The 26,592-nt window shown below is 45.2% G+C and overlaps 1 protein-coding gene across 2 annotated transcripts in view; it reads right to left on the bottom strand.

The window, feature by feature from the left end:
* SENP2 (SUMO specific peptidase 2) overlaps positions 1 to 22,975 on the bottom strand; it is a 43,703-nt gene extending 20,728 nt beyond the window's left edge. Inside the window, exons 1-8 of one of the 2 annotated variants that reach the window (XM_032763611.2) lie at positions 22,841 to 22,968; positions 16,983 to 17,062; positions 10,691 to 10,746; positions 8,408 to 8,541; positions 4,832 to 4,907; positions 4,118 to 4,199; positions 2,074 to 2,230; positions 1,059 to 1,162 (exon numbers count right to left, since the gene is read on the bottom strand). In XM_032763611.2, coding sequence (XP_032619502.1) covers positions 1,059 to 1,162; positions 2,074 to 2,230; positions 4,118 to 4,199; positions 4,832 to 4,907; positions 8,408 to 8,541; positions 10,691 to 10,746; positions 16,983 to 17,008 — 635 coding nt within the window. In that variant the 5' untranslated portion in view covers positions 17,009 to 17,062; positions 22,841 to 22,968. Of the gene's footprint in view, positions 1 to 1,058; positions 1,163 to 2,073; positions 2,231 to 4,117; positions 4,200 to 4,831; positions 4,908 to 8,407; positions 8,542 to 10,690; positions 10,747 to 16,982; positions 17,063 to 22,840 lie in introns of both variants that reach the window. The other variant, XM_032763610.2, reaches the window with a different exon arrangement.
* Positions 22,976 to 26,592: the final 3,617 nt, after the last annotated feature.

Genomic DNA, 26,592 nt, shown 5'->3' with positions numbered 1-26,592 from the left:
CTGGTATAAAACAAAACCCGAAGTATTCAGAAGTGTACAAAAGGTGAAGAATCGCAAATTGCTGTGGGTGTCTGTCTCCTCCTCCTACCTCTTTTCTGCTTCCTGTGTTGTATCTGCACTAAAACTTCCTGTCCCTGTTTTATACTAGTATACTAGCTCGTGTTTAGACAAACCCTTAGCTCACAGACAGCCTCAGCATCCAAGAAGAACAGGTAGACAAAACCTGAATTTCTGTTCAGAAGAGGAACTTCTTTAAAGACCTTTCAAGGTCTTCATACAACACAGAGGCATGGACAAGTTTTCCTGCCTTTGCAGGTCACCTTCAAGAACTTCAGGTCTGTATGCATGATTGCCATGGTCTTTCAGCCTTACCACAGATTGAAAGATTATTGCAAAAACTATAAAGTGACAATTTCTTATGAAGTCAGAAGAGATCACGTATTCATTAAACTATAGTTAGGCCTCAGAACAGGCTGTGTTAAGACAAAAAATTAGCTTCTTCACAGCCTATGTCCATTCCACATCAGCAGCATAAGATTCGTAAAAAACATTCAGTGGAAGGGAAAATAAGTCCCCAAATCCAATAATACTGTGGTATAGCACTTTATAGGATTTCATAGTAGAAGTTATATCACTGGAAGCACTTATGCCCAAAAAGGAGCAGGAAGTTTCCTAGTGCAGATACAACATGGGAAGTAGAAAAGAGGTAGGAGGAGGAGAAAGACACTCACAGCAATTTGTGATTCTTCACCTTTTCTACACTTCGGCTGAATATTTTGGGTTGGTCTTTTATTTATTAAAAAAAAAAAAAAAAAAGGCCACAGAGAAAACTTTAGTATCCGCAACTGCATGCATTTCAAAATGTTTAAAAGGTCTGTTCCCAAGCATCTGTCCTGGATCATATCAACAGAATTTTGTTGACTGCAACAAACTCATCAAATGTTTCCAGTGACAACCACCAGAGTGCCCATTAAAAGAGAGTGACCTGATGTCCCTCCTTGCCTCACAAAAGGAGTCACTGTTACTAGTAAAAAGGCTGGAATATAACGTGAAATTACTTGCAGTGGTTTGTAGCTATGGGAGTGGAGTAGTTTCTAGGATATTTTTCCTTTACTAGTTCCAACAGTAGTTTGTACTTTTCTCTCTCTTCTCTTTGTACACCCTGAGAGGAAAAAAAGCCACATTAAAACCACTAGCATGAAAAAGTGAAGTTTGTAATTTAATGCACACTACAAAGTTGTTACAGCGCATGAAGTTTATCTTTAGCCCTATTTAAGCAGGAATTACATGACCAAAGCTGCTGTTAAGCTGAAAATGGGCTCATGGTCATTATAGCAAGGAGTATAATTTTCATCCTTATCACATTTACATGCAGGTAAGTCAATGATAAACACATATATACACCCTCATTACCATTTCCAGTTGTGGAACTGCCACGTTCACTGGAGTTGAGAGAAAGCGGAATCCACTTTTGGTGAGCTCTAACCCCAAAGATGCTATGAAAAGTGATATTTAATGCCAGAAGGGACCATCAGTCTGACCTCCCATACATCACAGGCCACATCACGTTTTACCCAATTACCCCTGCATTGAGCCCAATGACTTGTTTGGCAAAAGCATCTTCCAGAAAGGCATTCAGACTGGATCTGAAGACATTAAGAGATGGAGAATCCCCAACTTTCCATGGTGGTTTGTTCCCATAGTTAATTGCCCTGACTTAAAATGTTTCTGAATTAGTTCTAATTTGACTTTGTTTGGCTTCGTTTTCCAGCCTTTGGTTCGTGTTATGCTTTTCTCCACTGAAGAGCCTTTTAGTACCTAGTGTTTTCCCCCATAAAGATACTTCTACTTTGAAATCACCTCTCCATCATGTTTTTAATCAGCCAAATAGATGGAGCTTTAAGTCTCACTGCAAGGCATTTTCTCACCTCAGGACTATGCTTCAAAAACCATTTGCACTGTATACAATTTCACATCTTGCCATCTCAATACTCAGAGGTCTCCCCATTATATAAACCCAGAAGTGACAACAATGAATTGACCCTATTTCAAAAGCTGTCTATCTGGACTCACCTCTTCCACCGTACAGTGAGCCCTCCTCACCAGCCTGCCAGCATCTGAAGTGGTGGCTTCTGCCATGTTCTCCTGACCAGGCAATCCCCATGAAAAAGAACCTTCTGGAATGGATTTGCTTTGGTGTTTGCTACTCATCCTTGTGTTGCAGAGGTTTCTGTTAAGAAGAGCAATTACACTATTAACCACTAAAACCTAAACCTTCTTGAGTCAAATTACATCTCAATATTTTTGAAGATACATACATTGCTGAGGGCAGAGACTTAAGCCTCATAAGGATGTATGCATGTTCTGAATGCCTTTCAGTCAGGTGGAAAAATCAGGTTAAACCACCACTTGATAGAGAAATCCAAGAAATCTCTCTCACAATGACTAAGAGATGCACACTGACTAGACTGTTTACAACATACCATTTTAAGCTCAATTACATGCACACACTTCAGGCTAAACGAGGTGCTCCAGGAACTGCAAGCTCTACCAGATCATGTTTTCTCTTTTGCCATGCCTTCCCCCCAAAAACACTGCTTCCTACTTCTTGAGATGGCCCTGTATCTTTAATTTTCTTATATGCTTCTTTCATTAAACCCCATTACAGTATGACTGAAAACATCAACTACCCAAAGTCATGTTCCAATACGCCACTGAGGTATTTTGGGTGATACAGTTACAAGTATGCCATACAGCTGACACTTCACAGAAGAGAGCTCTAGTCACATAATTGGTGGAGTCTCCACCCACACCCCACGTTCACAATAGCTGCCTTAGGAATTTTCCTCTTTACCATTAAAGGTTTTCATGCTGATACTCTGCTCCCCTCTGCTTTCTGGGGAGCGTTTCAGTTTAAAAGCTAGGAGCACTAATCCAACTCACAGTTTAAACTTCCTATAGCAAACCATCTTAAAAGCAGCACAGCTTCCTCTTTAGCACTAAATACTATGACCAGACTGCAGCTCATGCAGCTGAAAGAGTTGAGAGCCACTAGCTGAGACAAGCCCATCGTAGTCAAAATCCTGAACCAATTCAGAAGACTCTCAGTCCATTTGAGCATGGATATCATCAGCTTCAGTACTGGCTTGGGGCCTACTCACATGGTTCCTCCTCCTTCCAGGGACACTATAGTGTAACATGGGGATCAGTACCGTAGAACTAGCATCATCTTATATAGGAGTGCAGCAAGGACACTATTCAACCTCGTTTTGGGGTGGGAGGCAAACAGCAGTATTACACAGTATCCTGGCCCATTTCCTTCCAATTATTGCCATCTCTAAAACCTTGGAGAAGACGACATCATGAGTGTTCCAGTAGTGTCATCTAAACAGATCACCTCATGCAAAAACCAGGTGACTCCCATCCTTTATTATATCTTGGATAATTTACACCAAGTTTCCCAATTTTCTTGTAATTAAAACCTCTCTCCAACAAGATACTATTCCACACCCCGGCAAATTCCTCCTATCTCCACTCCTGCAGATTCCATGCACTCTTCTCCCAAAACTTCCAACTCTGAAAGCCTCCAATCTTTTGTCCCCAGACATCCCCTTTTTATTTGCCTCTTCAAAGTTCCCTCATTTCTTTGTCCCAAGAGCTGACAAATCCCAACTTCCCCTCCCTCTTCACACTTCCAGATCCCACTTCTCCACCCAGCCACCTCTGGCCTTTGCAAGGTTCCCACAGACCTCTTTGCTCTGCCTCCCCAGGCTCTCTCTCAGCCGCCCTAGGTCTTGTTTGTGTGTGCAATTTCCCTCCTGCCCGAAGGGTCTGATGTACATTTTTCCTCCTAAAGATGAACTCACTGCTGACAAGCCAGCTTCACAGATTCCTTTACATACTTATTACTCAAATCTTTCCTTTCAGACTAGTTTTATTACTTCTTAGCGTCGAGCTGTACAAGTTTAACAGTTTAATACATTGATAGGAGACAACAGTGCAGTTCAGCGGAGTGCCCGGTAATACTCCACATTTGGAAAAAGCCAAGCACTACTACATATAAACGGATTAAAAATTTTGGGGTGACAGGAGGATAAGAGAGCCACAAGAATTTTACCTCAGGCAAGGCACAGTCCTGCAAGAAACAGGTACTGTCTCTTTACTGGGACAAACGCTAGCGCCACAAGATATTTTCTGATCTATGAAAAAAAGTATCAGACATTAGTAATTGTGAGAGGGGAGTGATAGAGTCTTAGAAGTTTGTATTTACAAAAGCCTCACGAAAAACAAGTGCATTTTAGTTTAGATGTGTTATGCCACCATATAAACTTACTTAAAAGATTTTAAGTATCACACTAGGGCATTGTTTGTCTTTTTCAGCAGCCACTTCAACAAAAGAAGTCACTTGTCTGACTAGAAACTGCTCCATTAGACTAGTGTTTTTCTATTTCAAGTTCATCATATATTACATAAGACTGCTTAGGAAGCTTTCCAGGCACACTTTACACTAATGGCACAGCCATCAGGAATGATTCACATCATAAGAGAAGGCTGTAACACTTAATGCTGAAATGGCTGCAACAAAAATACCTATACAATGTCAGCGGCAATGGAAGGAAGCAGGAAAGAAAGCAAGAGTTCATCCTGTAGATTTTAGAGGTACTGCTCTTACCAATTCAGAATTATAAAGCACTTTAAAAGTCTTACACAAGAGGCATTATACAAGTGGGAAGTATTAATGCTGCTGTTTACCATGTGCTGGGCATTTTAGCAGATGGGGGGAGGGGGAAAGAGGAAGGAAGAAAAAGCAGTGGCTTTCTGTCAGTCTTACCCAGCTGCAGCACTTCTATTCCAGGTGCAGAGTCTGTCAGTCTGTCAGTCGAAGAATCAGAAGAATTTGAAAAAGTCTTAAAAAGAACAAGGAACCATTTAAATGCAATTTGGATGTGGATCAAAGCAACCTCACAGGCTACTCACTCAAAATAGAGTTAAACCAGGCTATTCATTCAGTGACCCAGACTGACTGGTTTGGATCTTGGCATAACATAGGTCTCTGCAGTTTCTACAAACTGTCTTTTTAAAAAAAAAAAAAAAAACAAAAAAAAACACACACACACACCTTTAGCTCCCATAGACACCACATGTGCACCTTTTTAAAAATCCCACTTAAATGAGTTTGGAGCAAAAACTCCACTGACTTTACACTCATCCCCGAGGTACTACCACATAATAAATACTCTTGAATAAAGGTTTTCTGATCCTTGAAAGGCTTAGAATTACAGCAAGTGAACAATCTTTAGAGTAGTCTTCACATAAAGGATAGAACTCAGTTCTTTAATTTTAATTCCTCTCAATTGTCTCCAAGACAAAAACGTCTTCCTAAAACCAGCAGCTTGTTCCTTGAAAACAAAACTGTTTGTGTATGTCATAAACAGATAGCTAACGGTTAATATCTCTTTTACCTGTAAAGGGTTAACAAACAGGGAACCAAACACCTGACCAGGGGACCAATCAGGAAACAAGATACTTTCAAATCTCAAAGGGAAGGAAGCCTTTGTTTGTGGTTTGGCTTTGTTCTCTCTGCTTACAAGCAGCTAGCAGAAAAAAAGAAAAATATTATTCCTACTGGCTTTTAGATTCTTATCCCACGCACTGCCGCCATGTCATAAGTATAATTCCTCCATCTGAACCTTAGAGTTCAAATATGAGGTACCAGCACGAATCCTCTAAGCTTAATTACCAGCTTAGATCCTGTAGCGCTGCCACCAATCAGGACTCTGAGTGCCCGATGAACTCTGGTCTCCCCAAAACCTTCCCTGGGGACCCCAAGACTCAGATTCCTTGAGTCTCACAACAAAGGGAAATAACCCACTTCCCTTCCCCGCCTCTTTACCTCCTCCCAGATCGTTCCTGCCTGGGTACACCAGGAGATACTGTGCTTCAACTATCTGAAACACAATACAGAGAGATCAGGTTTCTCTCCCCCTCACCCTTCTCCCGGAGAGAGAGAGAAACACAGAGAGCAAGTTTTCCCTTCCCCCTGTCTTCTTCCTCCCACCAGTGCCCTGGTGAGTACAGACTCAATCCCCTTGAGCCTTAACTAGGAAAAAAAATCAAACAGGTCTTAAAAAGCAAACTATTAATAAAAAAAGAAAGAAAAAAAATATAAAAATTGTCTCTAATCAAGATGAAATATTACAGGGTCTTTTAGCTTATAACCAATGGATAAACAGTCTTATCCAGGAAAAATACAATTTAAAATATTTCCAGCAAACTACACATAAAAACTCCACCAGCCAGATACACAGTTGCAAATACAGCAAAACAATTAAAAAGACTATAACCGCCTTTACTTACTCACTATTCTGAATAGATAAGAAACTGTAACAGGGAGATTGGCAGAAACCTGGTTTCACATCTAGTCCTCTCCAGGACCCAGAGAGAACTAAGCCAAACCCCAAAACCACAAACAAAGGCTTCCTTCCCTTTGAGATCTGAAAGTATCTTGTTTCTTGATTGGTCCCCTGGTCAGGTGTTTGGTTCCCTGTTTGTTAACCCTTTACAGGTAAAAGAGACATTAACCCTTAGCTATCTGTTTATGACAGTGTAAACTAGCAAATTTACATGCTATTTAGAAGACAGACTAGAACATCCCAAGTCTCTTTGGATTGCCCCACTGGCGCTGATAAGGCAGAAGATTATAAATCAGGTTGTCCAACCTAGCAATCTAAGAGTCCAGCTCACAGACATGCAAGCTAAGTACAGTAACTCCCCACTTAACATCCTCTCGCTTAACGTTGTTTCAATCTTACGTCCCTGCTCAATTACAGAACATACTCCATTTAAAGTTGTGCAGTGCTTCACTAGAAGCCATTTGGCTGCCTGCTTTGTCATCAGCTGGCATCCCCCTATCAGCTCCCCTACACCACCACAGCGCCTTCCCCCCACCAGCAGACCCTGCGGATCAGCATCTTCCCCCTCCTCCCCCTGCCTCACCCGTGGCAATCAGCTGGTTTGCATCATTCGGGAGGGAAGTGGAGGCTGCGTGCCAAGTCCTTGCTCCTCCCCCCTCCCTCCTGAACACGAGCAAGGACTCAGCACGCAGGCTCCCCTGCCTCCCGACCGATGCAAACCAGTTGATTGCTGAAAGTAGGGTGACCAGATGTCCCGATTTTATAGGGACAGCGCTGATTTTTGGGACTGTTTCTTATATAGACTCCTATTACCTCCAACCCCATTCCAATTTTTCACACTTACTGTCTAGTCACCCTAGCCACGGGTAGGAGGAGCCTGCGTGCGGAGTCCTCGCTCCTCCTGAACATCGCAAGGCAGCTGATTGCCAGGGGCAGGAGGGAGGGGGGAGGAGCAAGGACACAGCACACCTTCCCCCTGCCTGCGGCAATCAGCTGCCTTGCTGTGTTCAGGAGGCAGAGGGAGCCTGCCTGCCGTGTCCTCACTCCTCCCCCCTCCTTCCTGAATCCTTCAAGTCAGCTGATTGCCAGGGGCAGGAGTGGGAGTTGGAGGGAAGAGGAACAAGCACATGGCATGTGGAGTAAGGGGGGAGGAGAGAGAGAAGCAGCAGCAGCAGCTTGTGGGAAGGGGGGGAATGGGTGGGCCGAGGATTGACTCCCCTGCCCCTGGTGCTTGCAGAGTAGGGGAAGCTGCCCTTGCTGTGGCGCAATGTGTTTCTCCTAGTCTACAGCACCTTCAGCCTCCTTGCCTGCCTCATTGACTCCAGCGCCAGTGGGCTGTGCCTCTGTAGGGTAAGGCGTGGGCACCTCCCAACTATAGTACTGTATGGCAAAAAAATTTTTCCCTGGAACCCAAACCTGCCACCCCACCATTTACATTCATTCTTTTGGGGAAATTGGGATCATTTCTCTTAAAGTCGCATTTTTCAGGAACATAACTACAACGTTAAGTGAGGAGTTACTGTGGAGGGGAGCTTTTGTACACTTTGCACCTAAATACCAGTTGTGTACACTTACATACTTGTAGCTAGTGTATCTAGTAGGGCCACTTATTCAGGAAATACTTATTCATATTAGTTACCAGGACATGAGGCATGTGGACTCTTCAAATACAACAAGCTTGAGAGCAAAATCACAACACAATTTGTAGGAGACTAGAACAGATGGTACAATATGTAAATTTAAAATACGGTAAAGATGTCCAAGAGTAAAACAGCAGAAGTTCAGTCTCAACAAGTGCTCCGATGGAGGATTCAAACTTGAATGAGGCAACACCTATGATTTTAAAAGTAACAGACCACCACTAGCCCTTATGACCTTTGACCAAACCCAACTCTACACAGTCACTAAGGAGACTGTTCCCATTCATTTATTTTGTGTTGTATGTATTCAAACATTACAGCTAGAAACAATCTTACGCCCAGAATCCCACTAACCTCATCCATAGATTCGGCACTTTGAGCTCCATTACAAACGGATGTCTTCAGATATCTACTGGTCAGCTGGGATGGCAGTTTAATTAGATTGGCAACTCCTTGTACAGTCTTCGTCAATTTAGCAATAACATAATCTTAAAAAAACACCACAAAAAAACAAGACGACCATAAGACATTTGGTCTACAGAAGGATTTTTTCACTTTTTAAATTCAAGTACTCTCAGCTACAGTATCATTGCATGCAATAGTTTACACTTCAGGTTATTCACAACATTATCAACCTTTTCAGGCTTTATTTACAGGTATACTTGACTGGTTGGGAAAACAGTAATCCCTTAAACTCTAGAAGACAAGCTTTTCAAAGACTTTGTACTATTGAAAATACAAAAGCAACACGCAGCCAGCCTGATGGTAGTCTCAAGGTTTGCAGTTATTTTTGGCTCCGTATCCTCTAGCAGAACAGGGTGTTTTTTTAATGTCAGAAATTAAGTAATACTCTGGAGGTCAGTATTTATCTGAAAATAGGAGTATGATATTTAACCATAGAAGTTTCATGTTATGTATTGTTCACAGATACTAGTTAAAATTGCTAGATACCAATTTGCTCTGTTTACGGAGACTTGTACACTGTTCAAAGTGAGGGGTAGTTGTGGTGGAACAAAAAAAGACCCTGTCATAATTTTGGTTTCCCCCAGGGCTCTCTCCAACCCTCAAAAATGCATTAACTTATGGATACCACTGCCACTAAGTGACAGCCCATATTCTCAGAGAGAACAGCAATGTCCTTTGTCAGGCAAACTAACTAAAGATAGATCTTAGTTTTCATCAGTACTTGTGCTGTGAAGTAGACCTTAAGCAGAAAGGACTTCAGTGTCCACATCTTCATCTTTTCAGACAAGAGATTGCTGAGTAGTTAGGTGATGCCTAAAAAGTGGTGGAGCTGCAGACTGCATGCAGGCTAGGGTGCAGACTAATTGAAAAATGAGTCAGTATTAAGGGCACCACAGGGAAGTATTTTGGTGAGACCTAATGGAGGTTAGTGAGAAAGTGCAAGGCAAAAATAGGAGAGTGTCCTCTTCTTTCTCCCCATTCCTTCACCTTTTTTGGGAGAAATGGAACACTTCATTGTCAAGGACAGCGTGTATCCATTCGTAACAGCTTTGCTACGCCCTCCTAGTCCCAACCTCTCCTCTTGTAATCTAACTGTACCGCCTCCTCCCCGCCAGCTCATGTTGAATGTATAACGTTTTCTCCAGGAACTCAACCTAGCCTTTCCAGCTCCCAACTCAGAAACTTCCCAACTCCATCGGCTCCCTGCAACCAGCTCCAAAACATCCAAACTCTCTCCGCTAGAAAGAAAACTGTCTTGCCTCTCAACAGCTCAGAATCCCTTCCCAAATCCCCTTAGGCTCAGACACCCCTCACCACATGCAGCTCAGAATTCTTTCCCACTCAGTTAAAAACAAATGCTATTTGTTTCAGAGTCAGGAAATGAAGAACAGTGACAGCAAGGAGCATATGATTGGGATTTGAAATGCATCAAAGTTTTATGCCCTGCTCTAGCCTCTATGCCTCCTCCCTGCGCTTCCTGAAGTTTGTGCGCTCAGGCCAGAAGTCTAGTGGCACTTTGTGTACTGCAGCACCACAGACTTCTCTCCCCGCCACAGTGGCAGCATGGAGTACAGCACCCTCCAGTAAATCAGCCACTTGCAGATGTAACATGGGTGGGACTTAGCCCCATTAGCTCCTGATGATCCCCTCTTGTGGACATCTATACAACTAGAGCAGGGGTCAGCAACCTTTCAGAAGTGGTGTGCCTAGTCTTCATTTATTCACTCTAATTTAAGGTTTTGTGTGCCAGTAATATATTTGAACATTTTTAGAAGGTCTCTTTCTATAACTCTATAATATATAACTAAACTATTGCTGTATGTAAAGTAAATAAGGTTTTTAAAATGTTTAAGAAGCTTCATTTAAAATTAAATTAAAATGCAGAGCCCCCTGGACCAGTGGCCAGGACCCAAGCACTGAATGCCACTGAAAATCAGTTCACGTGCCGCCTTTGGCACGCATGCCATAGGTTGCCCATCCGTGAACTAGAGTCCCTTTCTAGAAGGAGCAGGTAAGGAGGAGGAGCGGTTTTAAAAACCATGCAGGTTATTTCAACGTTCATAAATATACAAACAAAAGTTCTGGTCTCCTGTGTACATGAGAAAGATCTAGTCTTTAAAAAACCAACCACCACACGTTACACAAGTAGTGAGATAAGTACTAATTCAATACCTAATCTCTGTCTTTTTGCTTGCCTCTGGTTAGGGTCCTCCACAGATGACTGAATGCTGAGGAAAGAACAGACCAAAGAGTTATTTATAACAACAGACAAATGTTCTAAATGAGTCCCCTCCCTTACAGTCTCCAAATACAACCCATATTAGTTTACCTGCTCCCAGGGCATCTCTTTACAGCCAGCCCTCAAGACTGTATATAGACTTCCATATAGGAATCTATTAAAGTCCCATAAGGCTGTAGCCATTGCAGAACTGACCACCACGTAATCTGTGCACATACTAGGAAGGGTCCCAAAGAGTTCCCCATGTACTCACACACATGACTTCATATAGGCACCTTATAGAACATGCCCCATATGCATCCAGTAACACACACTGGCAAAGGCAGAAAGATGCTCACATTTAGGTAATGTAATTGTACAGAGTTCATTTAAGTTTATTACTAGCTGCAGAATGCAATGCATGCATGGGTAAAGTTTGTCTCCTTCCTCAAAAAACAAAAACAAAAACAAAAAAAAACCGGAAATAGTTCTGTCAGCCTTAATACAATTAGGGTTAAACAGATGTTTGTACACAGGATTAAGACTCTAAAAATCACTTCATGATCTATATTAAATGAGTTAAATAGAATGCTGATTAGAATATAAGTGGGGGAAGCCACTACACTCCAACTCAAACATTTAAGTTATACTTGTTGCTATGCCCATGAAGTAACTGTTTTCATGCACCAGTTTCCTAAAGTCAGTCACAGATACACAAGATGCTCTGCTTCAAAATGACAAAACCGGTTCTTTACAAAAACTTTTGCATGACTTCAAGAATGCAAAGTTAGATCTTAAAGTTCATGTTCAATGGCTCCCTACTTCCATTTCAGGTCTATACCAGGGGTTCTCAACCTTTTTCTTTCTGAGGCCCCCCCTCAACATGCCATAAAAACTCCACAGCTCACCTGTGCCACAGCAACTGTTTTCTGCATATAAAAGCCAGGGCCGGCATTAAAGGTTGCAAGCAGGGAGACTGGCTGGTGCCCCATGCCACAAGGACCCCCATGAAGCTAAGTTGCTCAGGCTTCTGCTTCAACCCCAGGCAGCAGGGCTCAGGGCCCAGGTCTTCAACCCTGCACAGCATGGCTTAGGCTTTCTGCCCTGGGCCCCAGTGAGTCCAATGCTGGTCCTGCTTGGCAGACCCCCTGAAACCTGCTTGTAGCCCTGGACCCCTAGCTGAGAACCACTGGCCTATATTACAATCTTTTGCTAGCTGTGTCTGTCACGGGTGTGATTTGTGACCAACATAGCTATGGCTACAAAAGTCTTGTGACATGGTAGTACCAGCAAAGCTGTACTATTGCTGAAATAGCTTATCTCAGTCAGTGTGAGGTCCTGATATCACTTGCTGTCTCATTAGTTCCATTCTGGGTAAAACATCTCTCCTGTGTTTCCTATTCCTTTCTTATGCAATGCTAGTTTGCTATGTGCTTTACAGATAAGTCTGAAGATAATATGGTGAGCCAGGAGTTAATAGTCAATAAACATGCAGTTAAGGATGCAACAAGCAGCAATGATTAAACCCCACCATTCAATTGCCATCTTTATTAATCCATTGTTTGGGTGCTGCAATTTTTTGACACTCTACTTGAGACACTCTGAAGGAGTCTGATTCTCAGAGGGTGGGCACTCAGCGCTTTCTGAAAAAGTCAGATGCGCCCTTGAACTGAGTATCATGTTAGAGCTCCAAAGCCACAAGAAAAGGGGAAGATAGCCTGACCAAGTTAAAAGTATGGCTTCAGCTTGTTTGTTCTTATAAATTTTTGATCCTTTATCATAAGTGTACTGCCATCATACTTGACCTAAACTTCTTAAATTAACCTGTCAAGTAAGGGGATCAGATCAGAAGGTGGCAAAGTAATCAAATGAACAACTTTAATACACTACTGTCCCCTCTTCACTCCTCCCAAGCTCCATCTAGGGCAGGGCTCAGCAACCTTTGGCACTCGGCCAACCACAGTAAGCCCCCTGGCAGGCTGGGCCAGTTTCTTTACCTGCCGCATCCACAGGCTCGGCCAATTGCAGCTCCCAGTGGCCATTGTACACCATTTCAGGCCAATGGGGCTGTGGGAAGGGTGGCCAGCACATCCCTTGGCCCAAGCTGCTTCCCACAGCTCCCATTGGCCTGGAGCAGCAAACCGCGGCCAGTAGGAGCTGCGATCGGCCGAACCTGCAGACGCAGCAGGTAAAGAAACTGGCCCAGCCTGCCAGAGGGCTTACCCTGGCGGGCCACGTGCCAAAGGTTGCCAATCCCTGAACTACGGACTAATTCACCTCCACTACCTATTTTTCCTAGTTACTTACAAGGACCTGTGACAGGGTATGACTGCCCTGTAGCACTCCCTGCTGTCTGAGTGTGGCACCTCCCCAGTGTTTTCTGGCTCTCCCAGGGTTCAAGCAGCTCAGCCTCCAAGTGGCTCGCTGAGTTCAATCCTTTTTATCCTTTTGGGATAACAAATCCTGACAAAAAGCCCCAAAGTGGTTCTGGCAATCAGGGTCTCTGAAACCTGCCTGCTGGTCCCTATTCCCCAAGCCTTCTGGGTTACCTTTCACCTCTGAGTTTCCTTAAAAAGGAACCCCATCCCTCCTCCTAGAGCAGAGTAGTTCAGGCAGTTACTATTTCTTCTCATTAACCCAGGAGCCCTAGCTCTCCTTCTTTGAGCTAGGATAGAAGTTAGCCAGTTGTAGGGCCTTAGCCAGCTTCTCCCTCAGCTGAACTCTTCCACCTCCCCCAATTAGTCCTCAGGCTCAGAGGGTTCTGCGGGCCAGTCTTCTCCTGCTGGTGTCTGCCCTGCTATGAAGGAAGAGGCATTTATTGCTGGTCCTCTTCTCCCAGCTCATCCCCAACTGTCTGTGTAAGAAGGAAGCCTTGACTTGTTCTCTCTGCAAGGCTCCCAAGCCCTATACCCTTAAAAACAAAGTAACAGATTTCCTTTCAAGTACTTGGTACTGCTTCCTCTCTATCAACATCTCCTACATCCATGTCAAGTATCAGAGGGGTAGCCATGTCAGTCTGGATCTGCAAAAGCAGCAAAGAATCCTTTGGCACCTTATAGACTAACAGACATTTTGGAGCATGAGCTTTCATGGGTGAATACCCACTTCATTGGATGCATACATCCACGTGTGTGCCTGTCTTGGTCACTTCAAAATCCTAAAGAGGCCACCCCATGTGATGGAATGGGCTAACCTCAAGGCACTACTGCCTTTAAGAGGGTAGGCTATTCGGTCATAGGCCACATATGACTTGTATCTGAGCACCTCACACTCTTTAATCACAACCACAGTTAGATAAGGAAGTGCTATTAACCCAATTTTTCAGATGGGGAACAAGACGCCGAAAGAAACTGAGAAAGTAAATGACTCAGCCCAGGTTTCGCAGGAAGCACATGGTGAAGCAAGGTCTTGAACCCAACATTCAAGTTCCAGGCCTCTGCCCTTACACTTGGCCATCCCAACTCACATGTAGACAGGACTGTCAAATAGTCAATATAGATCCAGTAACTGTGCATAAGACATGAATGAAGATAAGTATATTTTTTGGTCCATAATATAAATATTGAATATGTGAAAGCAGAGGATTTTTAAGCAAAGTCTGCTACTTTAAAGTATCATTCTATTCAATGCATTTTCTATAGCCTGGTAGGTCATACATAGCTGGAGTAGGACAGAGGTCCAAAGTATCCTTGTGTGTTAACAGCTCAATTTTAGCAAGTGAGCAAAGTCAGTTCACCCCTTTAATGAAAGCTGACAGTACATTTCCCAGCAGACAGAGCATCATCAGTTAAGGTCTGGTCCACACCTAAAACTTAGACTGACCTAGCAATATCACTAAGGGGTATGAAGATTCACACTTCTGAGCAGGACCGGCGCTAGGGGTTTGAGCGCCCTAGGCGCACGGCCATTTCGCCACCCCATGCGCTGGTCCCTCAGCTCCGCAGTCCTGCCTGCGGACGGTCGGCTGCTCCCGCGGCTCCGGTGGAGCTGCCGCAGTCGTGCCTGCGGGAGGTCCACTGCAGCCGCACGAGCAGCCAACCATCCGCAGGCACGACTGCGGCAGCTCCACCGGAGCCGCGGACCAGCAGACCCTCCACAGGCATAACTGTGGCAGCTCCACCGGAGCCACCTGCCGCACCCTCCGGCAAAATGCCACCCCCTAATAATGTTGGTGCCCTAGGCGATTGCCTAAGCCGCCTAAATGCAAGCACTGGTCCTGCTTCTGAGACACACAGTTAAGCTCACATAAGCAGGAATATAGACACCGCTAGGGCGACAGAAGAATTCTCTCGACCTAGCTACCACCTCTCAGGTGAGTGGATTCACCACAGTGACAAAACCCCTTCTATCATTATTGTGTCTACACTGCTGTGCTGCAGCTGTGTTGTGGTATAGCCATACCCTCAAGTAAAAGGGCTTTTCTATGCTATATTCACTGTACAATGTTCACAGTTGTCAAATATTTAACTTAAGGGTAAGAGGATTCAAGTATTAGCTCTTCTGTTCAAGTTAATTTTCCCTCTAGTTTTCACAGGGTATTCAACAGTTGGGTGATTGTCATCTTGAGATTTTGTCCATTATTAGGGATCAGTTGTGTGCCAAATCAGACTCTGATCACTGAGCACTACTATCTGTCCCTTTCCCTTCAACAGTTTGAGTGTAACTTCTGAGAGTTGTCAATGCTACAAGAGCAAAGGTGATATCATTTCTAGTGTAGACACTCATTACAGCAACGGAAGAGGTTCTTCTGTCTCAGAAGTAAGTCCGCCTCTCTGAAAAGCAGTAGCGAGGTCAATCAGAAAATTCTTCCATCAACCTAGCGGTGTCTACAATGGGACTTAGGTTGGCTTAATCACATTTTTCACAGCTTCAACCAATGTAGTTAAGTCAACCTAACTTTGTAGCATAGACCAGGCCTGAAGAAGAAAGTCAGAAATTTTCAAGCATAGATTCCGACTTTAAGGCCAGAAGAGACCATCATGAGTCCAGTCCGACTTCCTGCACATCATGGGCTGCAGAACCTCACCCACCCACTCCAGTAACTCAGTCAGAGATTATGGGTCTATTACCAAAGCCCTCAAATTTTGATTTAAGAGTTTAAATTAGAGAATCCACCATTTACTCAAGTTCAGGGGTTCTCAAACTGTGGACTGGGACCCCAAAGTGGATCATGACCCCATTTTAATGGGGTTTCCAGTGCTGGCTTTAGACTTGCTGTGGCCCAAGGCCACAGCTGAAGCCAAAGTTCGAGACCCACGACCCAAGGTCAAAGCCCAAGGGTTTCAACCTTGAGTGATGGGGCTCAGGTTACAGGTTCCCCACCTGGGGCTGAAGCCCTTGGGTTTGAGCTTTGGCCCCCCAAACCCCAGAGCGGTGGGGCTTGGCCTTTGGCCCCCGTGCCTGGGACAGTGGAGCCTGAGTAGACTCAGGCTTCGGTCCTCCCTCCTGGGAGTCATGTAGTATTTTTTGTCGTCAAATAGGGGCCACGGTGCAATGAAGTTTGAGAACCCCTGCTCTAGTTCAAGCCAGCAAGCTACTACAGAGGAAGGTAAAAAAGCCCAGCGTCTCTGCCAGTCTGAGTTGGGCAAAAATTCCTTCCTGACCCCATATATGGCAATCAGTTAGACCCTGAGTATATTGGCAAGACCCACCAGCCAGACACCTGGAAAAGAATTCTCTGTAGTAATTCAGAGACCTACCCATGCGATATCCTAGCTCTGGCCATTGAAGTTATTTGGTAAGAACAATCACAGATGAATTGGCTATCTGTCATTGTAGGCAATCATATCATCCTGTCCAGTTTTGAAACCAGTTTTTTTGGTCCCCACTGCTCCCCTTGGAAGGCTGTTCCAGAACTTCACTCCTCTGATAGTTACAGGAGTAACAATAGCCAGTGAGCAAAGAGCAGAAAGCAGGAACCCTGAGTTTACTTCCCACCCCGTACCCCCCAAAAAGACACTAGATATCACCTATCTTTCACTGTCACAATTTAACCTTTATCACTGGCTTGACGGAGGAAGCAGTAAAATGCCTTTGAAATGCAAGCTTAAAAAACTGGATCAGGATTTTAAATTTAGACAATCCAGATGTAGAAGCCAGCACCCCCAGTAAGCCAACATTAGTGTCCCTCCTGCTTTGACAGGACAGTGCCCATCAAAGCTCATCACTGCAACATCTTATTTTCTTTAATAACTGTACAATAAAGCCAGGCTTTATATTCGTGGAACAACCCTTACATATACGTACGTAAGTTCAGGCCCTGTCCTTTTCATACCCTTTTTTCCAATCAGTGTGGAGGGCAGTTGGTTGGGACATACAACTTAATGCTGTAAAAAAGAAGTCAAATTTTCATTTGTTAATTGCAAAGAGATTAATACTGCACTCCAGATGTACAGTACAATAATGGTTAAGTGTGTTTCTCCCTCCCTCATTTAATCTCCATTGCCCAACTCTAATTCATAGCTTTTCACCCTTCTTCCACTGTAGCAGCACTGCCTATGCTGTGCATACTACATTCTGCTCCTGATGTGCACATGTACCATGTAAAAACAAGAAGCGAAGCACTGATCAAGAACAAAAACTAGCTATAGAACTAAGGGGCTCCATGCAGGGTCTCTCTCCAGAAGAAAAGACAACTACCAAGAGAGACTTTTGGTAAAGTGCCCTCCCCTCTAGCAAGTTGACGTTTCCTAATTTTTGAATGCTTGACTTTGCAACCTAAACAGATTTCTTGTCACAGTTTATAAACAGTGAGACCGTTTTGCTATATTGCTTTTTTAAAACAAATTGCGTGCAGCTAATCCCTTACTTCCTCTTTCAAGCCTCGGAGTTTAAACCCACCAGCACAGACCTCTGTCGCTTTAGTAGTTATTCTGTTTTTGGATGCCAACAGAGCAATGACATTCTAAATTTGCCTTGAAGGATTTCATCTTTTGCCTCTTAGTAACCATGCAGCAAGATTAATAGTCAACATACAGTAACTCCCCACTTATGTCCTCTTGCTTAACATTGTTTCGATCTTATGCCCCTGCTCCATTATAGAACGTGCTCGTTTAAAATTGTGCAACGCTCCACTAGTCGTTTGGCTGCCAGCTTTGTCCACAGCTAGTAGCCCTGTTATCAGCTCCCCTACATACCACTTCTCCAGCACCTCTCGGCCACCAGCAGACCCATGGATCAGCACCTTCCCTCTGATCCCCCCTTCCTCCCGCCCGCAGCGGTGCTCAGGAAGCAGAGGGGTGGTGGAGTGAGGACTCTGCATGCAGGCTCCCCTCTCCCTCACCTCCTCAACACCGCAAACCAGCTGATTGCCACGGGCAGGAGGCAAGGGAGAGGGGAGAACCTGCACACTGAGTGCTTGCTCTTCCCCTCCTCCCTCCTGAACACTACAAACCAGCTGATGGCCACAGGCAGGGGAGGGAGGGTGGAGGAGCGAGGACACAGGTGTGTGGAGAAAAGGGGTAGGAGGTGGAGAGGGGAAGAGGTGGGTTAAGGGTGGGGGCTTGGGGGAAAGGCTGGAGTGGGTAGGCCAAGGGTTGAGCCCCCCCCAGCCCTGGTGCTTGCACAGTAGAGGAAGCTACTGCTGAGAAACATGCTTCTCCTAGCCTATGGCACCTTCATGCTCCTTGTCTGCCGTGCCAGTGGGCTGTGCCTGTGTGGGTTAAGCCAGAGGCACCTCCCATTACTTCATACTCAGCAATGATGATTGTATTAAATTGTATCTTTAAAATTGTTATAAGTTTTAAATTGCTTGTTTAAAATGTATATAATGCCTTCTGTCTGACAAAAAAAATTTCCCTGGAATCTTACCCCTGCCTTACATCAATTCTTATGGGGAAATTAGATTTGCTTAAAATCACATTTTTCAGGAGCATAACTACATTAAGTAAGGAGTTACTGTATCATAAATGCTTCTCAAAACAGCAGGCAGACTGCCTTCTTACTGGCAACTTAATGAAACTTTGGAATTTCTGTCACTACTACTTTTGGGATTATTAGCGTTTCATCCACAGACTTCAACCTTTGTAGAATCTTCTGGTTGAGCAAACTGGAAAACATACAGAAGCTGCTTAGGCCATCTCTACGAGTGTGCATGCATCAGCTCTTCATTACCCACAGGGATGAGGTTCTTCCCTCAAGTAAGAAGGAAAATTTGATGCTCACTCCGAAAACTTCAGGGCCTTGACTACGTGAGAAAGTTACAATTTAAAGTGTGATCTTTAACCTGCTTTGGTTAGACTAATGCAGACCTCCATATAGGCATGCTTTATTTGGTTTAAAGTGGCTTTATTTCAAAATAACCTAAATCAATTCCTACACAACCCAAGATATAACAAAATAATACTGGTTTGAATTAATGGATTGCCACCTTAGCCTTTTGCACTGGTTTAAATTTACACTACATTAAACCAGTTAAATTCTCCTATAGACAAGGCCTCGCTATATAGGTATTCAGCTGTCTGTAGATCAGGGAGAGGGAGCCTGAACAATCTCCACAATGATTTTCCTTTGATACACAATGTCCTCTCCAGCAAGAGGATTCTCTGCTCAGTCTAGGTCAGGATAACATCACATTCCAACAGAAAAACCACTGATCCTTGTAATACCTTCCTGGCCGATCTATTCTATTGGTGCATTGAATACTAAGAACTTGAAGCTCACAGAGAAGTGTGGAAACACTACCAGATGCATGCCTATTATACAGCTGATAAGCAAACAGTTCTAACCATCAAGCCCCCTATTGATGTCTGATAAGCTCATGCCCCAGCTGGCCAGGCTCTTTTCTTGTTAAGTACCCCCTGGAACAGACATAAAATGGTGATCTCTTTAAAGGTGCTCTGCACATCCTGCCAGAGATAAAGGGCCTCTCAACTACCAAAACTGAAAGCTTGTTTTCCAATATGACCAATCACGGGGCAAACTTTGGAAGAGGTCTCATGTTATTTTCATCTTGATGCCATCACCACCATTGATACAAAATTTGTATCCACATCCAATCCACAAAAGTGGTCCATGGATATCCACATCCATGCATAGGGATATAAAGCAGATATTCACAGATTTGCCAGGGCTCTAACAATCACATCTTCAGGCTTCAGTACTTTTTTAAAAGAGTATCCTTTGACCACATCAATCAGTACTTCCAAATGTGTTAAGTCTGTAGAATGTCAAAAGCCACGTCTCTGCACAAGTCCTCTTGCTTACTTGGTAAGCTGCTGAGGACACTAGAAAATTCTGGACTCAAGAATGCATGTGGATCCTTTTTCCTTAACCAGCATACTAATTGGAGCTACAACTGGCTCTATCAAATGTCTGAATATTCTGGGAAATGCCCTACTCACAATGGACCTGAATACAAATTGCCATACTACAATCTGAGAAAACTTGAGTCTTCCTAATTAGACTATGACACAGGTATCTGCAGGGCCTGTGAAAGCCAAGTTCTTAAGTGAGTATAAACAGAATACTGAAACTAGTATTCCCAGTTCCAGTTGGTTCTCTGAAGTTGAGTACAGTGTTAATATCACTTATTTCAAAATAAATAGGAAAGCTAGGTTCCTGGAGTTACACTTTTCTTAAGAACCTTCTCCAAAGCTTCTGTTTCTAACAGAAGTCAGATGCTTCTTCCATACTACTACTTTTGGAAGAAGGAACATGACTCAGAAACTAAAGTGACAGATGAAGTATAAAAGCTTAGTTCAAAATTGGAGGTGCTGTAACCTTGGGCCTGAACAGCCTCATGAACTCAAAAGTCAGGAGTTTAAAATCCAGCACAGGATTGTGGATATGCAGGAATTTCTTCTCCTATTACACACACCAGTCTTACTACTTCCCCAGAGAAAGACTGAAAATGAAGCTCAACATGGAAAACTAAAGAAAAACAAGGATTAACACAGATTCAGTTGGAGGGAGAACATTAGGAAGCAGTAACATTAACAGAAAAACTAAGGGTTATGGACAGAAAACTGGGCCCATGTTTGCAATACAATACAGCAGTAAAGAATAATACAACTTTGGATTTTATAGTCAAGTGCATCAGGACAGAGCAGGAGGCAACTGTCCCTCTCTACAGTGCTCTGGCTTGACTCCAGCCAGAATACTGCTTTCTGATACTGAGGTAAATGCCAAAAGGACAAACAAATTTTGAGAAAAGCAATAAGAGTTACGGGGGGTGGGGGGGAGCATGCAGAGAGAAAAACAATTTTTAGCTTCCTTCCTAAATAAGTAATGTTGCACAGGACTCCTAAGCAGACAGATATAATCAAACCTTTCAGACACTGGGAAACAACACAAAAGAAAGAAGAATGAGCAGTACAAGGGGCTCTAACTGCAATTAATAGGATTAAAGATCAAGCTCAGACTGAATATCAGGGGGAAAAGATTTGTGACAGTGATATTTCAAACCTCCCCCCTTTGAGATATTTAAAGCAAACAGAACAAAGCACTAGATAGGATACTATGGACCAGAGTCTTTTGCTTCTCAATGGTTCAGTTTCTCATACTGCCCATCAGTCACTTTTTACAGAGTTAGTGTCTAGGTTCCTGCACAGGTTATGCACCTAAGGCTTTCTTCATGGTTCACTGAAGGAGTGGGAGTAGAGTGAACAAGACTGTTATTTTAAACAACCATGATTTTCAAGGGTAAAGATGACCAAGGAGCAAATATACACAAGGTGAAAGAAGACAACCAAAAATTCTCAGCAGAAAACACAAAAAATTATGTAGTTCCCAGTAAACACTTTGAGGCTAACAGTTTAACACTTCTAGTCAATGGGACACCAACAATTTCAAAAGTCACATCTGTCAGATGATTTACCACCTAACATCCAAGATTATGATAACTGAAGTACAAAAACACTACACACCACTTTTCAGTTGTATCACTTGTTTTTGATACTGACTAGACACAAAACTATCATTGTTTCCTCTATACAGTCAGTTCCTACTTTTATTTGTTGGGTCTTACACACAGCAATAAGGGAGTGAAAACATTTTTCAAGATAAGTGTAAAACCATAAGAGACAACAGGGAACACCTGTTTAAGTTCTTAAAGGTAATCTTAAACTAAATACTGTATTCCTATTTAGATTTCAAGTTGAATAGGAACTTAATTGATTTAATTGCCAAATATTCCAAAATAACCTTCTACTATGATTCATGTTTGTTTCAAAAACTTTAAACCTTGTAGAGCATATCATATTTTTTACAATGTATTCTCCAACTTTGGGAATTCACAAAATAATTGCTTTCACCTTCAGAGCAAATATAGACAGTCAGACATACTCAATATGCTAGGCATATACCTACCTCTACCCTCAAATTCATAAGCCATGTTTGCCTTCATGAAAGACAATCAGACAGTTCTCCCCATACCAATGGCAGATTAACTATTTAGGACCTTATTTAGGTCATCATTAAGTCACCTATATTAGCTCAACATGAGGAAGTTCAAATGTCTGTTAAACAACATTTTCAAATACATTTCATGAATCAGTGATCGTGGGAAGCAAATTACATTCAACCACAAAGAGTTGTGGGGGAATCCCACGAGAAGCTGGGCGGTTTGCTGGTTTTGGTGAAGTCGATGGGAAGCGGCTGCGGTATATCTGGGCAGGGCCACCTTAGGAACGTTACAGCCCTAGAGAAGCTGGAGTAAGTGCATCCCAAGCCCTGCAGAAGCAAGAGGCTTTGCTATTTCGATTATGCAGGGTCTGGGTTTGAGGCCGAAGGCGGACAGGCTCCAGAGACGCGAGGGTGCCAGGCTGCAGCACTGCGCGCCAAGGCGCAGCAAACCCGCTCCCTGCTCCGGCAGGGTCCTGGGGCGGTGGGGAGCAGACCCGGCCGGGCGCAGGCGGCAGCTCCAGGGGGCTGCAGCAGCAGACGCTGCGCTGGTGTCCGACTCTCGGTACAACAGCAGCCTCCGCGTCCGTTCCCATGCCGACGGCTCAGGCTGGGGCTCGAGCACGCAACAGGCCCAAGCCAGACCAAGCCCCCGGCCCCTCCCCTGCCCTGCCAGGGTCCAGTGCACAGTGCTGGGAGCACGGGGGCCTGCAGAACTGCCGGCCGAGCCCCGCAGGATCCACCAGGCAGCGGGACTCACTGACCTGTGGTACCGTCTCTTCCGCGGGGTGCGGGGCGGCGTGTCCGGGCGGGGGGCGCTGGGGAAGAGGAGAGAGCGCAGCGCTTCCACCAGCCATTTGTACATAGGCCTCAGCCAGTGGAGGCGGAACTGCGTCTAATCTCCGCGACTGCGTGACGTCACGGACAGAGCCCAGCGGCGGCGCGCTCCTAGCCCGCCCTCCGAATCTCCTCTACCTGCGCCAGGTCGCCCCGCCCAGCAATGACCTCCTTATCGGTCTCTTCGGCTGTGATTGGGGGAGAGAAGGGAAGGCGGGGACAAAGCGCTGCCAGCCGCTGCGTCACCTTCGCTGTGGGAGCGCGCGCTTCAGGCCGCGGGCGTGGCGAGCGGTGTTCCGGACCCAGTGCGTCCCCGACCCTGGCGCCCAGCCACTAGCCGAGTCAGGTCACCGCTCTCCCTTGCTGCCGCTATGAGCAGGCCCACAATCCGTCCACCACAAACACGCCCCTCCCCCCGAACAGCACCCCCACACCAGCGCCCCACCCTGATCTTCTCCTCGCCTCACACCCCCGCACGCACCCCACCCCACCCCGACATGCACACAGGCTTCTCAACAGCTCTTTGTTCCAGCCATGTCAGTGGCAAAGAGTCGTACCTAGTTTTCAGATACTGGTCGTCAAACATTTTACCTTCTGGTCCTTGAACATTGCCTGTTGCCTGGGCTACTGTCAAGAGTCCCCCTAGTGTATCTATCGATATTTACAAAGCTCTTACCAGGGTGGTTCCACATCCGCATTAAACAGCATACCAAAGAGGAGTCAGTAAAGTCCAAGTTCGTGACTGATTTCATGGGATCTTAAGAAGGGTGAAAGCAGTGGTGAGCTGGAGCAGGTTCCCACAGGGTCCCAAGAACCAGTCGCTAAAATTAGACCTCCGTGGAGAACCAGTTGTTAAACAGTTGTTAAAGGGCCAGGAGGTGGACAAAGAACTCCAGTCAGTGGGCTGGACCATCCTGTTGCTCCCAGGATTCCCAGCTGGGGAGGCTGAGGTGCCCTGGGCCCCTCCCTGGCTTCCCCCCAGCTGCAGCATGGCCAGTCTCTGGCACCAGCTGGGCAGCTCAGCTGAGCTCCGGAGTCTTCCTGCTGCAGCTTTTTGAGTGACCTGGCGACAGGAGGGGGGGTGGGGGTGGGGCTGCTGCAAGCTCCAGGGCTGGCCAGAGGGGAGGGGGCAAGCGGCCCAAGCCCTGCAGGGGCTCCCCCGGCCCCACGAGGATGTCTCCTCCAGCCCCTTTCCTGCTCCCTCCACCCCACAGAACTGCAGCATGGCCAGCAGCTGGGCAGCTCAGCTGAGCTCCTGAGTCATCCTGCTCCTTTGAGCTGCCAGCAAGGTAAGGAGAGGGGGATGGCAAATGGGGCAATTTGCCCCAGGCCCTCCAGGGGCCCTCAGCCCCACAAGTATGTCTTCCCCCCCCCCCTCCTTAAATCAGAACTTTTTATAGGGAACTGGTTAAGATAAGTTTTTGGCAACTCATCACTGGGTGAAAGTCAGGGCTGTCCTTAGGATTTATGGTGCCTTAGGCGAGATTATTAAACTGGTGCCCCCGTGCCTGTCTTGCTCTTAGCAACACAAACATAAGTTTACAGTATTGGAAAACTTGCCACATGCATGTTATTAAAACCAATTTCACTTAATTAAGCACACCGTAATGCTGATGGACTAGCACTAAAGAAGTAGCAAGCAGCACTATAGAAAAAATTCTGATTTGCCAGAATGATGCAAATAATATAATGTTTTTAATGTCAACATTTTATTGGAAACTTCTATGAAGAGGTATTGAAACAAGGATTTGTTTTTAATTAAAAACAGTCTTTCTGGCTTTTTTTGGCTGCAAAAGCAGTAATAATGTCATCGTATGACAAATCCAAAGTGATGTCTTGTTTGACGACAAGAATAGCAAGACTAGTCAAGTGTTCCTGACTCCTTGTAGAGCAAAGATAGTTTTTAATGAGCCTTAGTTTTGAGAAACTCTGTTCTTCTGATGCTCCTGTTATAGGAATTGTCAGTAGAATACGAGTGCAATGTACACATTAGGATATATGTCAACGAGTTTGCTGATATGAATAAACTGTACAAAGTCCATCATCGATTTTGCATGTGGCAACATTGATGACACTGTACTCAATTCTTCATACAGTTCAAGTCCATTTAAATCAAAACCATCGCCATGCTTCAGGAGGCTCTGTAGGTCAGGGGTCCCCAACGCGGTGCCCGTGAATGCCATGGCACCTGTGGGGGCCTCTCAGTGTGCCTGCGTACTGGCCAACAGATGAGTATCCGCCGAAATGCCGCCGAAATTCGGTGGCATTTTGGCAGCGACGCCTCTGGATCACGCCACTTACTGCCAACAAGCACCATCATCCAGAGGTGTCACTGCCGAATTTCAGCGGCATTTCGGCAGATGCTTGTCTGCTGCCACGGTCTTTCATCTGGCACCTGGGGGACCACGGCTCTAGGGTCTTGCACTTGGTCATTAGTTGCTCTTGTTTTCCTATTTCATTGAATTTAGTCCTGCTCAGCCAGCTACCAGCTGAGTGAATGGAACCCCAGGCCGGCAGTGGGTTGAGTGGCTCCGTCCGGGTATCAGCCGCCGGCCTGCTCAGCCTGCTGCCAACCTGGGGGTTCTTGGGGGTACCCAGACCAGCAGTGGCTGCTGAGTGGGGCTGGCCACCGGGACCCCAGGTGGCAATGGGGCAGCAGCCAGAACCGCAGAGCAGCGGCAGACTGAGCAGCTCAACCCACCGCCGCATGCCATCAAAAATCAGCTCGTGTGCCACGTTTGGCGCATGTGCCGTAGGTTTCCGACCCCTGCTCTATACACTAATAAGGAGATGAGCATATTACAGTTGTTGGAGGCCTCTATTTAGCAGTAAAAGGGCTATAGGAAAGTCAGTCAACATTTTCTATTTCTCTGATGAAAACTGGCCCACGCCCTTCCCCGTACCAAACTTGTCACAAATAATTGTCAACAACTTAATTTTCTGTTTTTGGCTAAGATATTGATTTTTTAAAAAAAATATTGAAATTGTATTCAGGATTGTTAGCAAGCATTTTTGGGGACCAAATTTGTCAAATGACAATCTAAATAGCAACACAATACTGGTTTCGTGCTTGGCTCAACCCCCAGCCTGCTGGTCCAACAGCTGCAGTAGAGGAGGAGATAGGTGGAAAACTGCAGGACCCCAAAATCCACCTCTTGGGGTGCAAAGTGGCAACAGCAGCAGGAAACCCTCAGGTCCGATCACACGCTAATGGGCACCACCGGCAGCCCAACAGACCACGGTGAAGCTAGCACAGCATCTGATCTCAAGGACAGGGCACTCATGGAGCCACAGCAGCTCATCCTGCCCTGTGCAGCTCCCCCCGGATGACATGGATCACTGTGAGCCTGGGGGAGAGAAGTGCTCTCCAGCTAGGGTGATCAGATCCAGATGTCCTGATTTTATATGGCCAGTCCTGATATTTGGGGCTTTGTCTTATATAGTCACCAATTACCCCCACCTAGGGTGACCATACAGCAAGTGTGAAAAATCAGGACAGGGGTTGCGGGGAATAGGAGCCTATATAAGAAAAAGACCCCAAAATTGGAACTGTCCCTATAAAAGTGGGACATCTGCTCACCCTACCCCAACCCCCTATCCTGATTTTTCACACATGCCATCTGGTTATCCCCAGCCCAGCCCTGTGCGACCCTTCCAATCCTGGCTGCCTGCCAAGGAA

This window comes from Chelonoidis abingdonii, chromosome 8 (assembly GCF_003597395.2).
Source record: "Chelonoidis abingdonii isolate Lonesome George chromosome 8, CheloAbing_2.0, whole genome shotgun sequence".
Classification (NCBI taxonomy): Eukaryota; Metazoa; Chordata; order Testudines; family Testudinidae; genus Chelonoidis; species Chelonoidis abingdonii.
This window is presented reverse-complemented; position numbering and strand designations above follow the sequence as displayed.